The sequence below is a fragment of the Parus major genome, chromosome 3 (assembly GCF_001522545.3).
Source record: "Parus major isolate Abel chromosome 3, Parus_major1.1, whole genome shotgun sequence".
Taxonomy (NCBI): Eukaryota; Metazoa; Chordata; class Aves; order Passeriformes; family Paridae; genus Parus; species Parus major.
The window spans coordinates 81,139,308-81,164,038 of record NC_031770.1 but is presented as its reverse complement, the minus strand read 5'-3'; the positions used below and the strand labels follow the sequence as shown (position 1 = coordinate 81,164,038).

Genomic DNA, 24,731 nt, shown 5'->3' with positions numbered 1-24,731 from the left:
GCACTGTCAGAATCTATCTGTCAGGAAAAGGAACAGAGGCTACTGAGATACATCTGAAGGCAAATTTCCATTACATTCTCAACATTGTGATGATTGCTTCCCATACATTTCAGCAAATCAAAACAAAAAAAAAGTGCACAGGCTACAAACAATCTCTGCTAGACTTTGTATTTCTGCTAAACCACTACATAAATTCAACCCACTGTTTACAGAAGTGAAATATTCTTTATTTTGCAAATAGCTCTAAGCATTGCATCTTCTGTCAGAAGAACAAACTGGGAAGATATCTGGGAAAAAATAGAATTTGTGTATTTTCCCAGGAAATAATATTTTTATTCTTGATGAATTCCTGCTTCTGCATGTTTGTTGTAGTACCCAGATAAAACTATTTTTTATCATGTTAAGGGCAGATCACTCCAACAAACATGCCTTGCATTTCTGATATTCAGACAGCAAAATTGCAACCCCATCTCTCTGGTGGGTTTCCACCATTCCTCAAGACAGGGCAGAGATACATAAACAGCACTATTCAGAAAGGGAAATGGGATGGTATGTGCTATTCTTATATACTAAGTGTAACTAAATATAGCACTACCATCTTTTTCTTGTTTGTACAGCTTGAGAAGAAATTTGAAATATATCTCCCCTGAAATCTTATACCTACCATCCAAAAAAATGTTGGAAGGCCACACAATATTTCTTCTCACAACATTTTTCTAATTAAACCAACCCTTTATTTCTGTGAATCTCAAAAGTAACTTTCTAGATGAATAATTTCTTTTCCCATACTAAGTAAATCTGGGGAAGACAAGTATCAGAGATGGAATTTCAGACAGAGAGGCTCGATTACAAACACAGTCTCTATTGGTACAGTTATTCCTACTTTCTAGGCACAGAACACAAAACTTTCTGTTCTCTGATATAAAGCATTTTTAGCAAAAGGATGTACCCTACTTAGATATTCCTAGAACACACTGTACATGCTATTCAGCAGGTGCCAAATCAAACACAACTGTTTATCTTACTAAACCAATAGGATGTTAAAGTCTCCTGAGCAGTATGGTACTGATAAATCCTTGGCTGCTTCACTGTATCCAGATGGTGTCAGGCACCAAATACTTTTATTTGGACTTGATCTTTTGAACAGCAGTCTCCAAAATATGTTTACTGGAGGGTATCAATCCATAAGGATTTTCTCTAGCTGCAACTCTCAGCTTGAAATGTTCCTTCCCTCCCTCACTAGCGTTGCTGATGCAATTTTTGCATAGCTGTGCTGTGAACTGGATCAGTGAAGTGATCCAGTAAAAACAAAACTGCTTGCACATGCAACCTCTGCTCCTGATTCAGTTTCTAAGGTGGTGCCCACATAAAGCTGTAACTTGGGAACAAACTTAATCAACTTTGCCACCATGTCAAGTATTTCTCCAACAGCATTCTGAAGGTGTGAGCTATACAACAACTCTGTCTAGTAACTCAGAAAACACGCTGCTCCCCAAAGAGACAACACACTGTCCATTACAGCATAAGCCAGCTATTTCCTCATATTTTAACCTGAGGGGGTTTTAAGAAACATGCATAGACTCTGGCTTTCAATGCTGCATTCTACCTAATACTACTTATTCATAGAAATCACTATAATGTTCACCTGCTACATATTCCAAAGGACAAACTGGTGGGTATCCTTTCCCTACCATATTTTGAGACATCTGGGTCACGTTTACAAAGTATTTACAGTCTGGTTTGTATAAAATACATATACACAAAACTTTTCTCTTGGTTTTCTGTTGTAAGAGTAGCAGAAGTTCTTTGATATTAGGAGCACAAGTGATAAGGACAGTATCAGAGATTTCCTTCAGAATAAATAATTTTTTTTTAAATTACATCAAAACAATCACACCAAGCAAAAAACCCCACAACTTTCCCCAGGAGGCTTAATTCCTGTTTTTTATTTCAAGTCTCAAACTGAAGTATGTTTTCCAGACTTAATTTCATATCTGATTTCCTACCTGTTCTTCAAGATACCAAATGCCCTACAATTAAGGAATACTTCCATGACATAAAGCACCTCACACAGCTTCTCTACAGGTGTCATAAGGAAATCAACACACTTAATACCATACAAGAAGGAACACTACAGCAACAGCATAGATTAATAATAAAAAGTCAAAGCAACACTGTGCAGAATATTTTCTAAGTACAAGGAAGCTAAAGCAAATTTTAGCCAGATCAAAGAATGTTTTTAAGAAAATCCAAAATGTTTTGATTATAAGTGTCTGGGGAAAAAATGTGCAGATGAAAATACAAAAGGCAAAAAGAAGCTGAAAGAAGGACACAGAGGAAAAAATTACAATACCTCATCCCCCATCTGTGGGACAAATGGGCACCGCCGAGGAACAGTGTCTGTAATCCATGCTGAAGGCAGCCATTCTTCCAGCGTCAAACCATTTTCTGCCAGAACTCCTACAGCCAGCCTCTGAAGAAAACATACCCAGAAAATAAGTACAAAATTATTGCTAGTGTGAGGATTAATCTTAACTGCCTTTTGAGGTTTTTTTGGGAGTGTGTGGGGATGAGCTTTAACAAAAACTGAATTTAATAACAGTCTAGTAATTATGTCTCATGCCCAAAAAGATAAAATGGAAGCACATCATTCTCTTGAACCAAATTCCCATGGTTGCCTTGGCCAAAAAGGCAGTAAAATTATACAGCTGCCTCTAATTAAGGAACCTTGCACAAAACAAGGAGGAAGAGATTTATGAGATAAATAATGTGAAAATTACCTGGATTAGGTATTCATCCACATTACCTACTGGCATATTTACTATAAAGTGCTGTGGAACTGCATTTTCAGAAAGTATTTCCACATATCACATTTGTAAGCAATAATACTCAGGGCAGTTGCTGGTCCTAGGTGCAAACTTCTTGTCTGTATCTAATAGGTCAGATAAAGCAGGGGTTTGTACAACCATTCAAGCAAGGCTGCTTTAAAATTCCTAACAGGATCTTGTGTGTGTGTGCGTGCAGAAAGCAAGCCTGGACGGCTGTACAGAAATCCACTCCATACAGCCTCTGCTGGAGGATTCTGCATCTCCTGATTTCAAATAGGATATACCACGTGTAATTCCATTACACCAATTCAAATGTGGTTTGACATGACAAGAAGTACTGTGATGACTCCACCAGTGAGTATACAGGAAAAAGCATACATGTATTAAAAAACAAAAGGCCACAGGAAAAAAAATCAAAATAGAACCTCTCTATTGCAATAAGTCAATAACATAGAAGCACTTTCAGATTTCTGAGGTTTAAGCAGGTCTGTCTTGCAAAACGCTGATATACTCCATCAGAGCCAAGTGTCTAGCTAACTGGCGAATTATGAGAAGGTAAGAAACAGCCTTTAACCAGAGAACTTTCTTTCCCTTTTTATAATTTGACGCATTAATCATCAGTTTAAAACTTTCTAGAAGCCAAGCCTGATCTTAGTTACTCATCAGGAAGGGACTATTCCAAGTGACTTGATTAAATAATTTCTGAAACTCTACTAAATCTTTTAGTAATTAGTTCCACTACCTGACTACATGCTCAGGTGGGTTTAGGGTGTGAGGGGGATGTTGAGTGGGAAAATGGCTCATTTTTGAGCTTTATGTCTGTGTCATGGGGTGCCACATCTCATGGTAACAAAATAAGGAAGGAAATCATTCTGCATTTATTCCTTTCTAAACCATGATAGTTTTATACAAGCTTTTTCATCATATGTCTTCCAAAACTCTTTCCCTTCTAACAGTCAGTCTGTGTCTGACCTAAAGAAAAAAAAAAATGTTCTGTACTTTTGATCTTCCTGGGTGATCCTTCCTTGTCCTTCTTCACTGCTGTATCATTTTTTAGATTGATTTTTGGTAGAGGTGGATTAGAAATGTAAGCACCATTCATGATCATACAACTCATACATTAATCAGTCTTTTTCTTCTGCTTTTTTAATTTTTAAGATTATACATGTGGCTACAAAGACAGTCAAAGCTTTTTTCCACAATAAAAAGACCTAATTTTGAATCAGGATCAGAATGAGGAAGAACTTTATACCAGAAAGTCCTGTGAGCTCTCTGCTCAGTAAGGAGGTCAAATGTCTACCACAAAAAACTTCAAAGACTAACATCTGTCAGGAATGACAGGTATAATTAATGCTATCTAGGGATAGAGGAAAGAGAGGTGATTTTCTGCAATTACTTCCAGCCTCATATTTTATTGTGACTCAAGAAATAAGCAGGTCAGTTTGAAATATCTAGGCCTGATACTTTTTGAATCAAAGACTTCCCATATCTCAATAGCTGGGTTTAAAATGGATGCAAGATTCCCAAAACACTCCGCTTAGTTTTAATCAAAGTGAAAATATTAAGCTGTCAACTAGTTTTTTATTTTACAATAGTAAACTAAACTAGATGTTTAAATCATTTAAAAAGTCCCCCACCATATATGTTTCTAATCTGCTTTCTTAGCCCTTTTCATACCTTCTTTTGGTTTCAGACTGTGTAAATAGCAATATACTATTAGTATTGACAGTGCAACTAATGACTGTGTACAATACACAAAAAGTAGCCTAAATAAAGAATAAAGACTAGGACCCGACATCCCGCATGCCATACCAGAGATTCACAGCTAATCACACACTGCCAACCTCCGTGTTCAAACAGCTGCTTTGTCTACATTCCAATGAGGTCTAAAACACTGAAATAATGATCCTAAAGTAGACTGAGGACTCCTAATCTAATAAATAAACAAAATGCAAGTATTTAATTTAGATGATACAGTTAGCTTCCTTGGGTACTACAAAAAGAGAAGCTGTAACTTTACAAAAACAATTAGCATCTACCAGATGATAATTAGCATCTACCAGATCACTTCTGGCCTCTGTAAAGAAAGAAGGAAGAGTGAAGTTTTCAGATCTAACAACTGAAAACAAAACAACTTCTCAAAAACCACACTGAAAATAACTGAAGTCACTGAAAATTTCTTTGCACTGATTTAAATTGTAATTGCATTATATTATAAAGCAAACAAAATACAGACAACAAAAAAATATCCTGATCAAGTCATATTTCCCTTGATGGAGTTAACAGTGGCAAGCATAATGCAAATATCATATATCATAGAATTGACAGAAAAAAAATGGTTGTGCAGATCTAAAAGAACTTGCAATTCTATAGGGAGACAAGTCAGCACAGCTTTAAAAAATACTGGCATGTTATAGCAATACTCAGTTGTATTGAAGTCAAATATTCTACTTCCACAGAAAGGAAGTTTCTGGTGTGAGCAAGGATAGTGATAAGGACATTAGAAGTGCTCCTTATGTCAGACGTATCATATTCAGAAAGCATATCATTATAGCCATCTATCATTTGACTTGGAAGAGTCTTTAATTATCATTTGTTAAAAGTCATGATGTGTTTCAAAATTAGACAATATTAAATTGTATATGTAAGACAATCACTCATCCTATTATTTCTAAGTCAGCAGGAATAAGCAACCTATAATACACAAAGAACATCTAACCTTTTGTTTTCTCTCTTTGGGTTTCCTCTTCTTTGGTGATGTTGATGGTCCATCTTTCTCCTCAATACCCTTTTTCCTTTCCTTTTTAATTTGCTTCCTTTGTTTTTCAGGTCCTTCTTCATCCTCTGAACTACTTTCTGCTTTCTTTGTTTTAATTTTAGGAATTTTCTTTGGTGGTTGCAAATTGATTCCTGCATCTGCCGTCCAGTCAGAATAATCACTAGAATAGTCACTATATATGATATAACAAAGAAAAAAGAAATTAAAACCCCAAAGTTAAAAAGTGCATTGGATTACATAAAATAACCCAGTAAAAGATTACAGTTAATGGTCTAGCTAACTACAATGTTTTAATAGTTAAAATCCTAATGCTTAAAACCCTATATTCTATCTACAATTTATATCGTAGTAAACCAAAAGCCCTGACATCATTTGGTACTGCAAGAAGCTTAACTTATAGCATCCCTTAAAGTAAACACTGTATTTACTTCATCAGTTCAAGATGATAAACACTGACGTCTGAATATTGTTTTCAAGACTTCTTGTTTTGAACAGCTTTGAATGAAAAAATACAGGATGCTTTATTTGCTCTCTAATTTCAAACCAAGGATCACAGCTCAGACTGAGAGCCATAGCAAACTGCTACTACCTGACTGAAGTGTTTGTGCCTGAAAAGAAACACCTTCCGGAAAACAATTCTGCTTCTAGCAAACAGGGAAAACCCTTCCCTAAATTTTAGTCAGCAATATGACTGAAAATTAAATCCTGAAATTTTCATGTTCTTGTTCACCTTCTCTTCTAAATCTGGACAAGTGTCAGTTATTACTCATTTACCATTTACAGCAAAAATTATTAAAGATTTCTTGGCAAGAATTTTCTCTGTAAATTATATATGTTGTCACTTACCTAGAACTGCCATCACTGTGCCATGCTCTTTCGTCATCTTCTGATGTTCCACCACTGGCAACAACTACTTCCCCTTCCTAATAAGGAGGGCAGAGGGCATTGGGAAGGGACAGAGGTGGAGGCAGAGAAAAAGAAAGCATTTTCTTTAGAGCTCAAGTTATAATATATGACAATACAATGAAAACTTTTCTAGGCTTTAGATGTGCTATAAACATCTGGGATTCTAGAAGCTTTATGTTAAAAAGGCATTTTAGTTTGCAGATAGTTTCTTTACTTCAGTGGACTTACACAAAGAAGTATCAGTGCCTAGCACAGTGTAGAGCAACATCTCATCACCATTTGACAAAGCTAGCTTATCTTCTCAAAAATTATTTCATTTTTTATTTCTCAAAAATTATGTCATATTTCCACATCTTTTTAATATCAAACAAAAACCCAATATGAACTTTATGTACTGCTCACTCATTCTCTACCACAGTTACACAAGCACAGAATAATTGAGGCTGGAAGGGACTTCTGGAGCTCATGTTATCCAACCTCCCTGTTCAAGCAGGATCACCTAAAGTTGGTGCCCACATTGCTAGGCCACATGGGCAGTACTGACTAGGCTTACAAATTGCACATATACTCTGCAAAATACCCTTACAAATGAGTATTTTTCTCCTTTGTCAATTACTTAAGTCAAAGCTAAACATATACAACATGTATATGTGTATATGTATATATACAAGCATGTGAAAACCTAATACAACATAATTTTTTTAAGAGGTGAAAGGAAACACACAATGAAAAATGTAACTTGAATTCCCACTAGAAACAATGTTTCATTAGCTGAAGTAGGAGATTAATGAGTAGAAATGCAATACGTAAGACTGCCTCAAGAACCAGAATCTTACATCTGAAGAACTGTGTCCATTTTCCAACTCTTCAGCAGGCCTTGCAGTTTCTTCTACTGCATATCTTGTACGGTAATTGTGCTGATTAGCTGCTTGTTTCTTTGAGTCACTAGCATCAAGTAAATTATCATGAGAATGGTTCTGTGAAGATACAAAGCCAAAATACATAATTTTTGAGTATACATTTTATTAATGCATAGCATTTTCTTTAATATAGTATTCCAGGAAGCAATTTTTACATTGATAAAAAATTACAAGTCCAAAACTAAAAAGCTGCCGAAGAAAACACTCCATATGCGTAGTTGAATGAATATAAGCACCAAAACTATTCTGGAAATAACCAAAATTATTCTGGAAATAATTAAATTTCTTCCCAGACACAAAACAATTTAAAAATCTGTAACCATTAAAAATAATCATTCTCTGCAAAGTACATGTCAGTTAACAAGGACTAAAACAAGGACTAAAATATAACTACTGATAGGCCGATAAGGGCTTGTAAAAACTCAGAATTACTCTAAAAATGGCTAAGGAAAGAAGACTCTTAAACAGAAGTCCAGAGTATTATTTTGCAGCCAAGGGGCCAGATGTATTAGAAAAGAAACCCGCAAAGCAATACATCCCCCTTCACATAGAGAGATGAATGTTAGCAAATACAACCTTTAAATAGTATGATGATGCATTGCAGAGCTCAAATGAATGAGTCAGTTTGAAAGAATATTAGTTCTTATGAAGCTTAAAAGAATGAAATAAAGTTGTCATTTAGAAACACTTCATGCTCCAGCATGAAGAGATTTTATTCCTCCTGTAGAATATATAGAATGCAAACGCTTGCTCTCAACTCCAAGTGTACAATCCTGTGTTAGTCCCCAGTCACTGGGAAAAAGAACAAGAGTTATGATTTCAATTTCAAGAGTTCTGTGCTATTTTTTTTTTGGCATGTATAGTTGAACTTCATCCTATCTCAGATCCAACAAAATAATTTCTGGCCACATTCCTAGATGCCACAAAAAGAGGTACACTTCCCCAGTGTTATCCTTTTGCCACAAGGAAAACCTCAGATATCTATTAGGTGCTGATAACAGTTGGAAAAAAAAAGTCCCAGAGATGAAGAAGAGCAGAACTGGAACAAAACAAAACACTAATATTTTGACAGTCTTCTAGTACAGCAGACTGCTTGTACCTATTCCTCTTGATTGTTTTTTTCTTTTGTAGGGAAGAAAAAAATCTTTTCTATCATGTATGATAAAAGCTAGTTCATGAGGTTAAATTTCCTTGTTGAGGAAAATAACTCCCACTTTTTTCAGTAAAAGCTGGACTAAAACATGGCAAATCAATAGTAGCAAAGATTTAGTTTTCCTTAGCCACAACAATCATCATTAAAGTGCAGAAGTCTAGTAACTAGTTTTTCTCCCACGCTCCCTGTTAGAAAATACACAGCTTCTGCAAGCAAGACTGCATCAGTTCAGGAAAGTAAGCCAGCACACCACTCTGTACAGTTGTGTTCCAGTTTTCATCAAAGCACAGAGGACCAACACAAACTGCTTTTCAGTGAGTACTGTGCTTCTGTTGTTCTGTCCTTCAGTCTAGTTGGAAGTTATCATTGACAGCACAGCTACCAGAGACATTTCTAATGGGACTGCTCAGCAATCAGCATTTTATCATTGCCCAAGACTTTTGAGACCTGGGGCACCCACTCCTCCTTCTGGATTCGAACTGGCAGCACACACCAGATCCCCTCAAGCTGCTCTGCCCTGACTCAGAACAGCCCCAAGGCAGCCCTAAGCCCAGTGGCTGAGCCCATCACTCACAGCCTTTTGCCTTCAGCCTTCTGGGGCTGCTCACTTCTCATCAAGCTCTGAAGATTCATTACTGAAGCAAAGAGGTCACAAAAGCCAGTGTTACAGTAACTTGCTTCTGCTACTGAATTGTGACTTTTTCACCGTAAATCATAGTAGAGAAAGCAGGGACAACAGAATGGAATCACATAACCCTAATGAAACAAACTAGACAAGTATCTGTTACAATAAGGAGGACATATTTTGCAGAAGCTTCCTTACAGCTTGACTGCCTGACTTTTGTTTCTTCTCTAGAAACAAAAGTCCTAAAACTGTACCTCCCCATTTCTCTTCAGAGGTGAGGTTTCTCAAACAGCTATCATAAATACAGCTTGACTCTACTCAAATAGAACCACAGATGCTTGGAAAAACTGAAGCACTTCACATTATTCTTTGGTTTTGAAAAGATTTTTTTTCTTTTGGCAGTTCAAAGCTTGAGGGAAAAAAACACTGTATAAATATTGGGTCACAGTGATGCTGAAGGGTAACAAACAGCTTTGGGAGAGAAAAAATGCCAAAACAAGACCAGAAAAAAAACCAAAAACAACAAAAAAACAGGAAAACAAAACCACAAGTACTTATCAACGAGTAACAGAACAATAGAATCACGTTGGAAAGTATCTCTAGATGTCACCTTGTCTAAACCCACTGCTCAAGCAGGGACGAGAAAAGGAGCCATAAAGTATACAATTGCCTCATCTTGCCAAAGAATGTATTTTAACATCATTCCTATTCAGCTTAGCTTTTCAAAATCTGAAGAGAAGCTGTAATATAGAACTTGATTTATTTGGGGGAGAGGTGGAGCTGAATGTGAAGGTTTGACTATGAAGTACTACAGGTCTTTTTCTGACAAAATGTAATTATCACCAGCATGTTCATCTAGAACTGAGGAAACACAGCTGATGCCTCCTCTCCCTCAATATACAACCTAAAGAAAGAGCTTGAAATTGTACTCTCAACTCTAACAGTAGGCTGGGAAATAAAACCAAGATAACCTATAATTTGAGGTTCAATCATCGTTTTCTCTCTAAACACTTTGATGAACAGTCATATATGCTGACAAGTACCTTGTACCCTGTCCAAGGCTTCAAGTCAGTATCAGAGCACATCTATAGATACAGCAGAAATTACAGCTCCTGTCAGAACAGTTTTTCTGTGAAATAAAAATGATGGCATTTCCTGTATTTGAGAGGAATACTGGACACTGCTGGAGGTCTTGGTAACTTCATTTGCGAGAGATACAGTGGGAAACCAGTGGTGTCCTGACAACTCAGACCACACTGCATGCTACATCCTTATGACTCTGACAGCACTTGGAAGCACAGCTTTGCTGCAGTCTCATACAGGGCTGAAGCAATTTTGGGAAGCTTTGGCTGTAGCAATTTCATGGTATTTCTTAACCAGCAGCATCTATTTTTTTATGTGAAAATGATTCCTCCTTCATTAAGGCAACAGGAATCAACTTCTACTAGAAAGTTTAATAGGGACAAGGCACAAGCATATGTCCAATATCAAAACCCCAGCATTAAATAGATGTCTTGCCATGGCATTTTCTCTTTCACTCTTACACAGTCTCAAATCTGAATCAGTGTCTGTAATTACATAGTTTTTACTCTTACCACATCACATGTATGCAAAAAATTATTTTAAACTGTTCCAAAAGCAGTGAAAGTAACAGACACTAAGCACTAAGTGCTAGTCTCTGAAGTTTTAGAATATTTTCCTCTTAATATGTGGCTGATTTAATTGGAAGTATTGTTTAAATAACATGTAAGTAGAAAACTTATTTCTGTGGAACACAAGCCACTTTCAGCAGAACAAAGTACATGTTTCTCTTCCCTGGGTTCTGTTAGTTTACAATGCTGTCATTTGCACCCATCACAACAGAGGCCTATGCCTGCTTTTTTCCATTCATAACAATTTCCCATGTTAATTCCTTGAAATTTTGGCATACCATTTCCACTTAATGATAATGAGGAATATTTCCATTTTTGTCACATTTTACTAGGACACACATCACATCAACCCTCTAGTGTACAGAAATTTCACACTCTTAAATATTTATTAAAATGCTCTAATCCCAGTAGTTTAATAAACTAATCCTCTTAATTACTTGGACTGGGAATATTTACCTAAGCATGTTATTTATCTCAACTTTCATCTGCTCCTGAAAACAAGTAATTTGGAATACAGCTCCATTTTGAAGGTGCAAAAATCCCATTCTACCATCTTTCATTAATGTATTTGGGTTCAAGTTTTTGCCATTTGCTTTTTTAGGTGTTTTTGTTTAATAATAGAAAAATCCCTATTCCTCACCAATGACTTTGAAAGTCAAACCAACTTCATCATTCAGCCTGCAAGTCAGTGATACTAAATACTATTTACAAAGTACTATTCAGGTCAAAATATCCGAGTTTTTAGTTTCTGCCCCACAACTCCATTAGTCCCTTAAGCAATCATATACAAACACTTTCCTGTATGACCTGTGTCAAAGAAATGTGGGCTTTCAATAGCAGAATACTTATGTGACTTCCATTTAAACTGCAGATATTGTTAAAGAAGAAAGACTGAATTATAATTCTGTACTACTTTTAACACATGACCCTGGATTAAAAATTATCAGTAGGACTTTGGAATCTCCTCAAAATGTAATTACAGCTGCTCTGTGTTCTTCCTTATTGACCCACACTTTATATTACAATCTAAAATGCTAAGAACATTCATTCCTGCCCATCTTTTCATTTTACTTCTGTATTTTTGACCTCTTTCAGTTAGAATGAACAGAACAAAATATTATTTCATCATTATCATTATTATATGAATAGACCTGATAAATTTCAAAAGTTCATATAAAATCCCGTATTTCCTACTGCTATGAACTACAACTGAGCTTTCCTATGAATACAATGTTTTAAATATAAGTCTTGTTTTACTCAGTTCCCAGAAAAACTGACAGGTCTATAAAGTGACACATTTTCTAGAATTCTTGATGCTGTAGTTTTTAGGTCTAGAGATTACTGGAAGAAAATGCCATGCCCTGTATTTTGCTGGAAGTGTTCCCTATCTCCTTTAGATCATAAATTCTCTCATTAAACCTGTAAGAATTCACTATGCAATAAAGACTATGGTCTTGCAGTAGTACTATAATATAACTTAGATGGAATCAGTATCAAAACCTATTAGATGTTCTCAAGGAAAAGATTTACACTGTGCTTTCCAGTAGTATCTTCAACCTAACACAGCTTGTATTTAAAGTGACACTGTCACTGTAAATGAACAGCAACAAAAGAGCAACTATAATGAAGTTATTAATTTCTATTTAAAACAGCCCTAAAAATACTGCACAATTGGATTGCAGTAGATCTTACTTCTCTTCCCAGGTGTTTATCTGAATTTACTGTGAGCACTACAGAAGATGACAATTTCAATTCACTATTCCTGTTGCTCAGACACTCCTGAGCAGAAGTGTTGCTCGTGTTAACTGTAAGCAACAACAAAAATCATAAAAATGTGAGCAGTTAATTTAATTGTGAGACTCAATCACTCAAGATCAAACACCTTTATCTTCTTGAAACGTGCTTATTTGAAGCCCAGGGGATATCTACTTATTTCTGAATCCCTCTGAGATTTTACTCAAGAGATTTGAATTAGTGTACTTCTCAGCAGTCTGAGTCCTCCAAAAAGTGACATATTTAATGAAGAATCAACTATTGAAGAATACAACCTTTTTATTTCAAGATGCCATAAAAAAGTATTCAGTAGGGTTTATGAAGGCTTTAAGTGTTCTGAAAGTATTACTAACTATATCAGTAATTTTTATATAGAAAATTTACTGACACACTCAAATGAAAAGACCACGATTGCCTGGGGTTTTTCGTTATTTCCTCAGAACAAAGGTGGAAAGTGACTAAAGGATTTACCAAGTTTCTCCCTCACATTCTGAGAATCCAGATCACAGAACCCCCCAGGTGTAAATATATGAAAGCAAGTAGCAGTTGCTCTGAAGGATTTCAAGGAGATAAATATCTATAAACATATATATATATATATATATATACAATATAAATAAAAATAGGGGGTTCAAAAGATCCAGTACTATCATTATGGTTTGGATACAAAAAAAAATATTTTAAACAGGATTTTAAAAAACACTTACTTTAAGTTTCTTTGTTTCAAAGATATCATAAGAGTGATTGCAAAAACCAAAATGCTGGACCAGCTAGCCTATTCTGTTAAACTTTTATGCCCTAGTGATATCTTAGAAGAAAACTGTAACTGTTAATGGTAATTTGGTATTTATTCACATTATCAGGAAGGATCTTTTGACTAGGCTGTAGCTAAAGACAAGCAAAAAAAAATATAAACCCTTGAGCAGTGCACCTGCTTAATTAAACTAAAATAAGGTGTATAAATCAGCACACCAAAACACATCCCCTCAAGACAGGAAAAAACTTTGTCAAAATCTGAATTTGTCAGGCCCTTTTTTCTATTACTACCAAAAGAAAAATAAGGGTTCCAAAGACTTCTGCTGTCCTGGTATTTCACCAATGAGTCCTGTCACGTGGCATAAAGTTTCCTCCTCAATGTACAAAACACTGGAGACAAAAGTGAACAATTTTTTTTCAGTGTATCTTGGGTAAACACACAATGTTGGTGACTGCAGAACTGAAAAGAGCACATCAGTGCCATTTTTTCAGATAGCAATGCACTCAAATTTTAACACATGAAGAAAATTGAAGGAAAAAATAAGAAATAAATATTAAAAAGAAATTTCAAGTTATTGGGGGACTGTGGATAGAGGAGACTTCACATCATTTCTTCTGAAATCTTTAATTTGGTTGAGAATGAAAAAAGCAGAAAAACAATATTGAAGTTCAGCGTCAAATATATATTTGTTAATCTCAGACTTACTCTACTACATAAAAATTAACTCATCATTATTAAATATTACAGAATCACTACAAAGCATCTGAAATTTACTTATTTTCAGATTGAAAGCAATCTCAGTTCCTTCCTTCACAAGCAAGCAAGCAATAAACAGCACAGGCACTAAGTATAGAACTCAACATTAAGAGCTTCAGTCTTTTGCATACTTGCTCTCTTTATTTCATTTATTCATTTTTCCACCTTATATCCCATAAATGATTTTTACTTTCCCATCACAATTGCCACAATTTGCAGGTGTTTCTGAAAGCTGTACAGCTTGCAAAGCTTTGTTACAAGCTTTGGATTGAGGGTGGAAAAAGTCTCATCTATATTAAGCATATTACAAAACCCAAAGTATGGGTTCTCTTTTACCATTGCTAAAATTTACTTCCCTTATTACAAAAACATAGTTGGTTATTTAGTTAGAAAAGCATAGATAAGCATGTGCAATTCATAAATAAAATTTATTTAAAATTAAGGAGACATAAAATGTTTTCTGTAAACATAGAATATATATCCTTCAAATTTTCTTAATCTTAAAAAAGATGCAAGATTAAAATTTTTTGCAAGTTATAGAAAAAAAAAAGTCTCTTATGACAATTTAATACAACTTATTTCCTTGTACTTAATCTATCCTGTTTTCATCTTTCCTGAAAACATACTCCCAGCTCTAGCAAAAATCAGAACTTAGATATATCCCATAACAGCCCACAATATGATTTTTAGGGTACCATAAGAGAAAATACCCAAATCTCTATTTGGAGATGTATTTAATCTATTTAATTCAATTTAAGTTTAAGAACTCTGACTTGAGTTTTAATAGAACTATCCACAGAACAGTATGTCAAACAGTCGACAACAGTAGCAGAGTGTATTGATTAATAGTGACAGGCTCCCTACAGCAAATCATGTTCCTAACACCAGATTTGCAGGGATTTTCCCCCACTTCTGAAAGCAAGCCATGTTGTTTATTATTCAGAACATATTGAAACATCAGTAGAGACAGGCTTCCTCATTCTGGTGACGTAAACAAACTTCCGTACCCTGGTTTGTAAATTTAAAACTGAGAAAAAGAATGTAAATTTATGTGACCCAACTTACTGAATTAAATTTTATGCTGCATTCTGTGGTAAAGCACAGGTGGACTTCTTACCTTAGAGAACGTAGGTATTTTGTTTTCTCTTGGAATGTGACTCATTACATGTTTTCGTTTCTCTTCTGATCGATACACCCTTATTTCTTCTTCTCCCTTGGCTGTTCTCCATTCTTCCTGCCTACTGAAAAAAGAAAACTGAGATGTTAACTTTAAAGGATATTACTACAGCTGAGAGGATCTGTTCCGAACCAAGGAATAGACATTCAACATCTATAGCATTCTTTGAACAGCAGTTCTTCTCTTTACAGTTAGCACATGGCTTTTAAATTAGGTTTTTTCGAACAAAGATTTTCATCTTATTTCATTAAACTAGAGCAGTTCTTTTCAAACAAAGTAAAGTTTTCATCTTCATTAAACTAGAGCAGTTTATGTTTGACTATGGCAAGTAAGTTTTTTGACTTACTGATTTAAGTACTCATCGCAAGAATTACTAAAAAAATTGAAGTTCCAGTTTGGAAATCAAAATTCATCTCAGACACCCAATAGTTTACGTCAGCATTCCAGCCATAAAATGCCATATAATGACTGGAATTAAAACATATAATCTTATGCTGCAAGTCAGAAGATACTGAGGCAACTAGATTCCATTACCTATACAAGTTCAGTCACTGTGTTATTCATTAAAAGGGCAATTTTTATTCCCAATCCTTCTGGAATTACAAGATTTTTCAAGTGATATACAAACAAGTGATTTCAAACAAACTGATTTTCTAAGAAATTTGAGATGACAACACAGAAAACAAATGACGATGTGAATGGTGATAGAAGCTCCAAAACTGTTCCATTTAAGTTCACCACAGTAAAATTCTTGATCTGTGCTTACCTGGCCACACCAGAAGACAGTTCAGGCACTACCACCCTGCGACTCCAAGCCACAAGGTCCCGCTCAGTGGCTATTTCACTTCTTGGTGCATTGCTGTGCATCTGACGCACACCTTCAATTTGTCCACTGCGCCTTAACCCTATATTTGGTGGGGAATGCACTTCTGAGGTAGAGCTTACAGATCCTAAAAAGTCAAAAAGCAATAGTTCTTGATCTGAAATTCTTAAGGAAGCATTTGAAAATGAAAACTTGGAATGAAATGGAAAAAATAACTGTACTTGATCTATTACTTCAAAAGAAATCATATTAACTGAGTATAAGTATTTCAGCAGTTTCTACAGTCACCATATGACAGCACAAACTGCTACTGGGCTGCAGCACTCTGTTCAAATATTCACATAATAAAGAAGCAGATGTACCAACAATCTGAAGCGAAGGAAATGTTTGCTTCTTTAAAAATACCTTTGAAAACATTTATGCAAAGCTGACTATTGGTACTGGACTCTAGATCTGTGTTATAAAACAGTGAGCTATCTCAATGAATCAGTGTGCTCCTTCAACAGTCTTCTGCCTTCAAAAAAATCAAGCCTCAACACTGGAAATTAGGAATCAAGCTGTAAAATTTACAGACAAAAAACTGAAATGGCCAAGAGGTTAAAAATAACCCAGAACAAAATCACACACACATGCAAGAGCCTTTGAACACCTACACAGTAGCAAAATACCAACATTTTTCCATATCCTTACACACACAAGCTAATCCTGCTCAACCTAGTGGATTGCTAATCATAATTTTTCAAGTGTTGAAAACTACTGTGTACTCTAGTGCAAGACACTGAAACATGGAAAAATTTTGCAGAGTTCTACTTTTCTTCCTCCTGTATCCTTATTTAAAAGTAGTCAGATTTCAAACAACTAGATGGCCAGCTATAGATTAAACAGTAGGGTAGTTACTTCTAAGGGAACACAGTTGCTGCAATTCCCTGAGTGAGGAGACAATAATAAAAAAGTCTGTAATGTTAAGAACCAAAACATTTTACAAAAGGCAGGAAAAAAAAAAAAAAAGGAGAGCTGTACTACTTTCTACAGCTCCATACCTCCTTTCTACTAGTTCAACAAAATGCACAGAGAATGAACAATATAAAGGGATCTATGTTTTCCAGCTCTCAACCTCAACACCCTTCCCCAGTGATCTACCTCTGCTTATCCGGCTGGTACTACTGGTTCCTGCCTCCCCAGAACGTCTCTGGTCCTGCTCTTGCTGAAGTCTTTGAATCATGCTATCCAACGGACTAATTTCTTGATTTGCTTGCTGACTAAGAACTTGATTCAATCCTGTGAAGTAAAATATACAGGAGAACAACAGACAAATGTAAATTTTTAGGAAATTTATGTAACAAACAACTCATCTAAAACAAGCACAGTAAATTATCACATGTGTAACTATGGTCTAATGCTTATTTTTCTAACAGCCATTTATTAAAACAGGTCAACTTCTTCTCTTAATATATTTGAGAGCATTATATTTTCTGATGCAGGGTCAAGATGAACACATTTCACCTCTAATAAAAGGTTAAATTTGAACAAGTGCCAGCAAGCCACAGAAGCTTAATACAACTGTTGTTTGCCAGCTCAGTCAATGCAAATTGTTCAAATGCAAGATTAGCCTGCTTCAAATGCATTAAAAAACACTTCATAAGCTTCAATGAAAGAGCTACATCAAGGTCTAACTGAATTAGAAAATAATTATCTATATTGTAGAACACCCAGCAGTAAAAATGTTTAATTGAGCTCCACATGGACGTAACAATCACACAGATCAAGTAACGGTAATTTTCTTTGGTACGTCAAACAGCCAAGAAACCTCCTTGTGGGTAGTTCTTGTGAATTGAAGATGGGAAACAGTGACTCCAAAGAAGTGATTACAAGGTGATAATGCTGTTTCTGAGCAGCAAGCAAAATACACCACACATAAGCATGAACAACACAAAACCTGTTTTCATACTTACAATGATCACATAAAACAGTTAGAGAGGTACAGAGAAAAAAGACAAAGGTTACAGTACTGATTCAAAAAAGAAGTCAGACATCTCCACACAGAACAGTGAGATGGTGGAGTGGAATGGTGGGAAGCTCTAGCCAAGAGAAGCAGAACTTGCAAACTTTGTAATGAGGAGTAACAATGCTCGAAGAAACAAGAGATAGATATTATTTTTCCAGCATGATTCCAAAGAAATATAACAGTATAAACTACACTTTGCAAGATCAAAGACTAGGTATTACAGTAATTGTGCTGTGAAATGAAGAGCTTTGATTATGTGGCTGCACAGAAGCTGCTATCTCTTAACAGTATGCAGAAAAAAACCATAAATATTTAAGACAGTGCTCTCAGGCTTTAAAGGTTATTGAAGTCAACTTCCCTAAAGCAGCAGAACCTAGGAATAATGGAATGAGCTCTGGTATAACAACAGCTGGATGTTTTCTGACTCATATAAGTGAGACAGATTAATTTGTCGATCTTGTGAGCAGACATACTGTCTACTAAGAACAATGAGAAATACTACTAATAAACCAAGAATGATCTTAAATAAGGAAACTGCTATCTAAACAAAAGGAATGTTTTTATGTATCTAGCCTGTGAGACAATGCCTTAGCAAGAAACAGCAAGTGGTTTCTTTTTAAATAAAATAATAAAGACACTTGTGTATACTTGATTTTTTCAAAACATTTGGTTTAAAGGAGCTTCATGTTCATCAAGGCAGTAAATCATGTATGACTATCTAAAGTCCCCCTACTCTTAGAAACTACAGAAAACTTAACAAGAAATGAATGGTCACTGCTCTAAGTGAGATGCATCAAAGCCCACAACAAAGCTTCAGAAAGAAATGGAACTGCCTTAGTGGAAGGGAACATATAAAATACATTAATTCTGTTTAGGTCTGCATACAACTACATTGTTGCTATATTGCAAAAAGGTACAAAACTGTCTTGTGTCTCTCCATCACCTTCCAAGCTGGTGGATAGCTCCCTGCTATTAAACAAAATGCTATGGACACCAACTTCCTATAAGCATTCATGTGTCATGCAGACAGACCACTAAATTTAATTTTATTGGGCCTGTGTGCAGAGACTTGTTTCAAGATATATTGAAGAACGCACCCAGGACATTTTCAAATTTGGAGAATTTCACAATGCAATGGATTCACACTTTAACTGTAACAATCAAGTAAAATGTCATCCTTCCCTAAAAATCAAATTTTATTTCAAAGACGCTAGCTAAGAAATTTACATTCACCAGGAATGTGATATTCTCCTTTTTACAGTTGCTTCTCAGGTAGCATTTCTTCCTGTAATTTCAGAGGAAACATGGAAATCCTCCCCTAAAAATATTTAAATATTCACTGTCCTATAATCCTGAGGTCTACAAATAAGGATGAAGAGATTTTTTTGTAAAAACACCTTCAGTTACCCCTTCCTGGAATGTCTGCCACACAGACATTCTTAAGTCTCATGAACATATAAATTAAAATTTACAGTAACAGTCAGTTTTCACATATTTTCAAAAATACACAAATAGTTAACAATGCTTATCTTGAAAACTTTTAAAGCTAGTTTCACCAGTCACTATTTGCTTAGTCATACTAATATCAAACTAGTGACACATAGTAAGTAAGCATTGTTTTTCCATCCCTACCCATGTGAAACACCTTTAGGCAGTTTCCAACAGCCAGCCCTTGGCCCAATACTTGCATACTCTTCTCATGTCATGTGCATGAGAATAAAACTTTCAAGGAACTTCCTAGATTTTACACCTTTATCAAGTCTTAAGTTCTTTAACCAAATCACCAAAGCTTAAAACTAATGACTGTCTTCAACTAAAGAGGAAGAGAATTTTGCTTTTTTCAGATGTCTTCTTATTTTTCTGTTCTTGTAGGTGTTACCTTTTCTAACTGATCTGTGGAAGATCAGTCTATTTCATAGGTTTTCTAAAGCAGAAAATCTTATCCTAAAGAGACAACTGAGAGCTCACACAGCATAATACACTGCTCCAGTAATGAAACAAACTCCAAGCTAACTGGTGTTATATCATCATCTAGTGCCAACTTGATTGATGACAATACTGCAAATGAAATTGTCATAAGCAATCAATGCCAAAGACACGGTAATTCTTCCACGCTACATGAACTACTATGCCCATAAATGAAGAAAAAGGACAAAGTGAAATTGTAGAACAACTGAAGGTAACTAGACTACTGTTCAGTGAAGTGAAATTTTCCATACCTGAAGAGGTCACTCCCATCTGAGGAATAAGCTGTTCCTCCCTGCAGTTCTCACGACCAGGAACTAGTCTTTGATACCTTGCAGGATGAGGGTTGCCATCCACATCAACCAAAAATGGGGGAGGCATAAGGTGTGGAGCCTGCTGTGTCTGTTCATCCAGGACAAAGTTGTTGGCATCACGGATAAGGGGCCGATAATCACTATGAAAGAACATCTGATCTGCTATCTGTAAACAAAGTCATTTTGTAATTTTTTTAAAAAACCTATTAGAAAAGCATATAGAAGAGAACTGCCAAAAGTATTTTAACAGTGGTACTCATGGTCACTTTTGCAAAAAACAGGGCTGTAAGCTGATGTGTTAATTTCAGTTTAAAAGGGAAAATTCAATTACTACATTCTTATTTTATTTCAAAGTACTCTTTTCTGTATGACACTGCAAAGAGAATAATACACATGTTTGAGGGTGGGAAGCATGTAAAGAATAGGGGAATGGGGTAACATTTAACTACTCGAAGACATCTGACCAAATAAAGCATTAATGTATTAGTTTATAAATTTTCTTCTGTAGTCTGAACACATGAATAAATTTTCTGATAAAAAATTGTGACTTATGAGATATGGTGCAGGCAGAAGACTAGGAAAAGTATTTATTACATCAGGGCATTGTCAAATATTTTAACACCATCAAAATATATATATCCTTACTATATTGCTAGATATCAGAAAAATATTCAATCAATAAAATAAAGCCAAGATAAAAATTGAATTTTTAACTAAGTTTTCTTTTTTATTTCTGTCCACCTGCTCCTAATTTATTATAGATGACCTTCCACAGACCCTCAAGACTGAAGAATTTTTTGTCCAAATAAATATAAAAAGACGTATGCTCAATCCCTCACTGGCACATGTATCTAAGTATTGTGCAATAAGAAAGATATCAAAGCACAGGAGAAAAGAGAAAGTGAATAGAAGAGAGGCTGATGCATAACCTACACAACCCAAGACCACCTACTGGCAAGCAAACCCTGCGGCAGCTCACTCGTGTACTCAGTTGAACTAGGAACAAGTGAAAATCAAATCATAAAATCATCATTCACATAAATTAATATTTCCAGTGCAGCATAAAAACAATTAAATTATTGACTCAATGCATAGAAATCTCAAAACAAAATCTTGTCTTTTGAGCATGGAGAGAAGAATGCCCAAGTTGTCATAGAACATCCCCTGATTTCTGAAGAGTATGTTCTATGATGACCAATCTGTAACTTGCTATGTAGTAAGGCAGAGATTATAGCAGCTACTCATTGAGACATCTGGTCTCTCAATGACAAATGCCTCCCATCCTGGGAGCAAGAAGACCAGGGAAAAAAGATGACAACAGGCATTTGGCAATTACAGCATCAGAAAAAGCATCCACATGAAGAGGATTTACAAAGAAGAATTGGGAAAAAATCATAGGAATCATGGGATCTAGACCTCATAAAAACTCAGAAAAATAACCAGAGGAAGAAACTGGAAAGATACAAAGAAATATGCAATGGAAAAGAATTCACCTCAGAGATTCAAAAGACTACTCTTACAAAATGCATATGGACAAGGTGATATCCCACTGAAGTAAAAAGCCAACAGGATGAAATCTTGCTGCCAGATTCTTTCTTAACAGAGGCTAAATGAGAAAGATAAAAGTGCTTTCATGTGTCTGACTGACAGAATCAAGGCCTGATTAACACCTTTATTTCTTCATCTCACAATAGCTCAGTATGAGAGAGACATAGGTCTCCTAAGAGGACTTAAAATGTCTCTGAAAATCATAACAGAATATGCATTACTTACACCTAGTACAAGTCCTTGAGCTAAGTACTTCCCACACTGAGGAAAACAATGGCAAGGTCATACAATCTGTAAGTTTTATTATGTTGTGTCTTGGCTGTACAGGGTAGTCTGCATCCCAGGTTTTGTGTGCCAAGGGGAGACCCGGTCCTAGACTTTGTCTCAATTACACTTCTGTGTACCCTATATTGCAATCAAGCATAATAGAAAGAGTAAATAACAATTTTTTACTCCATAAGATAACATGGCATTTCTTGGAGAACACAGGCTCAGAACAACTTTCAGGTAGAGAACATCCCTAATGGAATCTAGGAAAATTTCTTATCCGGAGAAAAATCAGAAGAATTAGACATTCCATCAGAAAGCCAGCCAGAACTACTAACAATGAGACTTATTTGTTTATATACTGTTAGAGATCAAATTCATGACAATAAGATGATATCACATCACTGTTTGCATATGAGTCTTCTACTCATGACTTCACAAACCTAGCTTGGGAATGAGCACAAAAGCTTTCCACAAGGTCTGAGCTATTGTAGATAGATTCTCCTCCAATCACACATTCAGAATGCTCAGTTTCTCCAAATGGGCACAGTTACACAAAGAGGTTTTCCCCAGTACTGCATGAATCCATCATACACAAACTTCCAGCTAAGTACTGTGGCAGCCTACAGGAACAAATGCCTTAGAAAGCTCAGAGATCAGGCTCCTCAGGAATGTGGTCATGGTACCAAGCCTGCCAGAGTTCAAAAGGCATTTGGACAATGCCCTCAGGCATATGATGTGCTTTGTGCAGAGCTAGGAGTTGGTCTCAATCCTAGTGGGTCTCTTCCAAATCAGAATATTCTATGATTTAAAATCAACAGTATAGCACCTTACACTTTGGAACTGCCAGGCATTCCTGGACAAGTATCCACCTAACCAAGAACTCCTGAAGTGCACATGCCCTGTTGACTCGGCTCAACACTGGTGATTACATACTCAGATTTCAGCTGAAATTGGCTCAAGGAACCCCAAACAAGCAGCACACATTTTTTTTTTTAATTTTCCCCCATAAAAGAATTACTTTACAAAAAATATTTTTCATCAAAAAAACCACCCATAAAAAACCCCATAAACCCCAAACAAAAAACAAACACCCCACCCCATTCATCTTCATTGTGGCCAAGATCACACTGCGGGGGAAAGAAAGCCTAGGCACTGGTTCCAGTCAACTAGGAAATGTAAATACTATCTGAATATAATGTGAAAAAACAAAGATGTAGAAAAACAAGAGCTTGTTCTTGCAGTAGAGTTAACACTATCTCAGCTACAATTACTGTCAATTCAAAAATGCAGGAATACAGGACAGGTTACCATGCCTCTTTTTTCTGTAAAATTCATTTCCCCACAAAGATGGGAAACACTTTCAAGGCCAAAAAACACATATCCTACCAGATCACAGTCTGACAAGATGTCTGAACCCCTCCCCAGTATCTGGGGGGAGAAAGAGAAAAAAAAGCCACCATCTCCAGCACCTACCTACCTGTAGTTACATTTCCCATAAATCAGGTCAGACAAAAACGGAGGTGATGAAACCACATATGGAAGACACCAGACACTTCCAAGCTGAGTTTTCTGTGAGTGGAAGACTGAGATTAAAGTGGTAACAAATATAAGTCCTATTTGCTCCCATTTCTTCTATGATCAAGAATACCAAAGTAACACCGGTACAGCAACAGCTGTAGATGATTATTTTAAATCATTCAATAAGTGAAAAATTTAAAATATAATGTTTTCTCAGGGGCTGCAGCAAAAATCCCAAGAGAGCCAAGCGTTTGTTGAATTCAAGAAGAGAAAAGCAACTATATTCATTCTACAAACAGATTTAATCCCTCAGAGGTAAATTCTCAAACGGCAGTATAAAGGAAAATTCTTATCTATCACAGCAAAGACCAAAAGACTCACAGTATCAATTCAATTTCCAGTATTTCAAAGTGGCAGAGAACTACATACTTCCAAAACAATTAGAGAGAAACAGAAAACTGAAACAATCCATGGACATGGTAAGAAAAATGTTCCTATTACAACAAGCTTTAAAGTTTGGAACAGCAAGAATCCTGAAACACAAAGAAAATTATCTGATAATCCTGATTTTTCTTGCTTGTTTTACTTATTTGTCTTATTTGGAATTGAAGGGGAAATGCACAGATAGTAATAACTGAAGGATCACAACAGCAGCTTAGTACTGAGCACTTCAAATCATAGTTGAGAAACAAGGAGAAAAAAATAGATCCCCAAATACAAATCCTTCTGTAAGACTACAGAAAGAAATCCAGTAGCTTACAAGACAAAGAACAAAACTCCTTTTGCTCTCCATCCTTCAGGTCCCTCTGCACTGCTGTTTGCCAAAACGCTTTCAAAACCCGCCTGAGTCCAGAGATACAAAGCAGGAGGCAAAATCCAAAAAAAAGCACTTCACCAACAGCATTCAAGTGCCAGCTACCAGAAGCAGAGATGAAAATGCAGCAGATAGATCTACTTAAATC

General features: G+C 35.8%; 1 protein-coding gene across 4 annotated transcripts in view; it reads right to left on the bottom strand.

Moving 5' to 3' along the window:
- PHIP (pleckstrin homology domain interacting protein) overlaps positions 1 to 24,731 on the bottom strand; it is a 105,584-nt gene that overhangs the window by 26,944 nt on the left and 53,909 nt on the right. For all 4 annotated transcript variants that reach the window (XM_033512940.1, XM_033512939.1, XM_033512941.1 and 1 more), the window contains 8 exons: positions 20,374 to 20,599; positions 17,290 to 17,427; positions 16,093 to 16,276; positions 15,267 to 15,390; positions 7,350 to 7,490; positions 6,454 to 6,530; positions 5,548 to 5,779; positions 2,354 to 2,473 (listed from right to left, as the gene is read on the bottom strand). In XM_033512940.1, the coding sequence (XP_033368831.1) occupies positions 2,354 to 2,473; positions 5,548 to 5,779; positions 6,454 to 6,530; positions 7,350 to 7,490; positions 15,267 to 15,390; positions 16,093 to 16,276; positions 17,290 to 17,427; positions 20,374 to 20,599 (1,242 nt within the window). The remainder of the gene's footprint in view (positions 1 to 2,353; positions 2,474 to 5,547; positions 5,780 to 6,453; positions 6,531 to 7,349; positions 7,491 to 15,266; positions 15,391 to 16,092; positions 16,277 to 17,289; positions 17,428 to 20,373; positions 20,600 to 24,731) is intronic.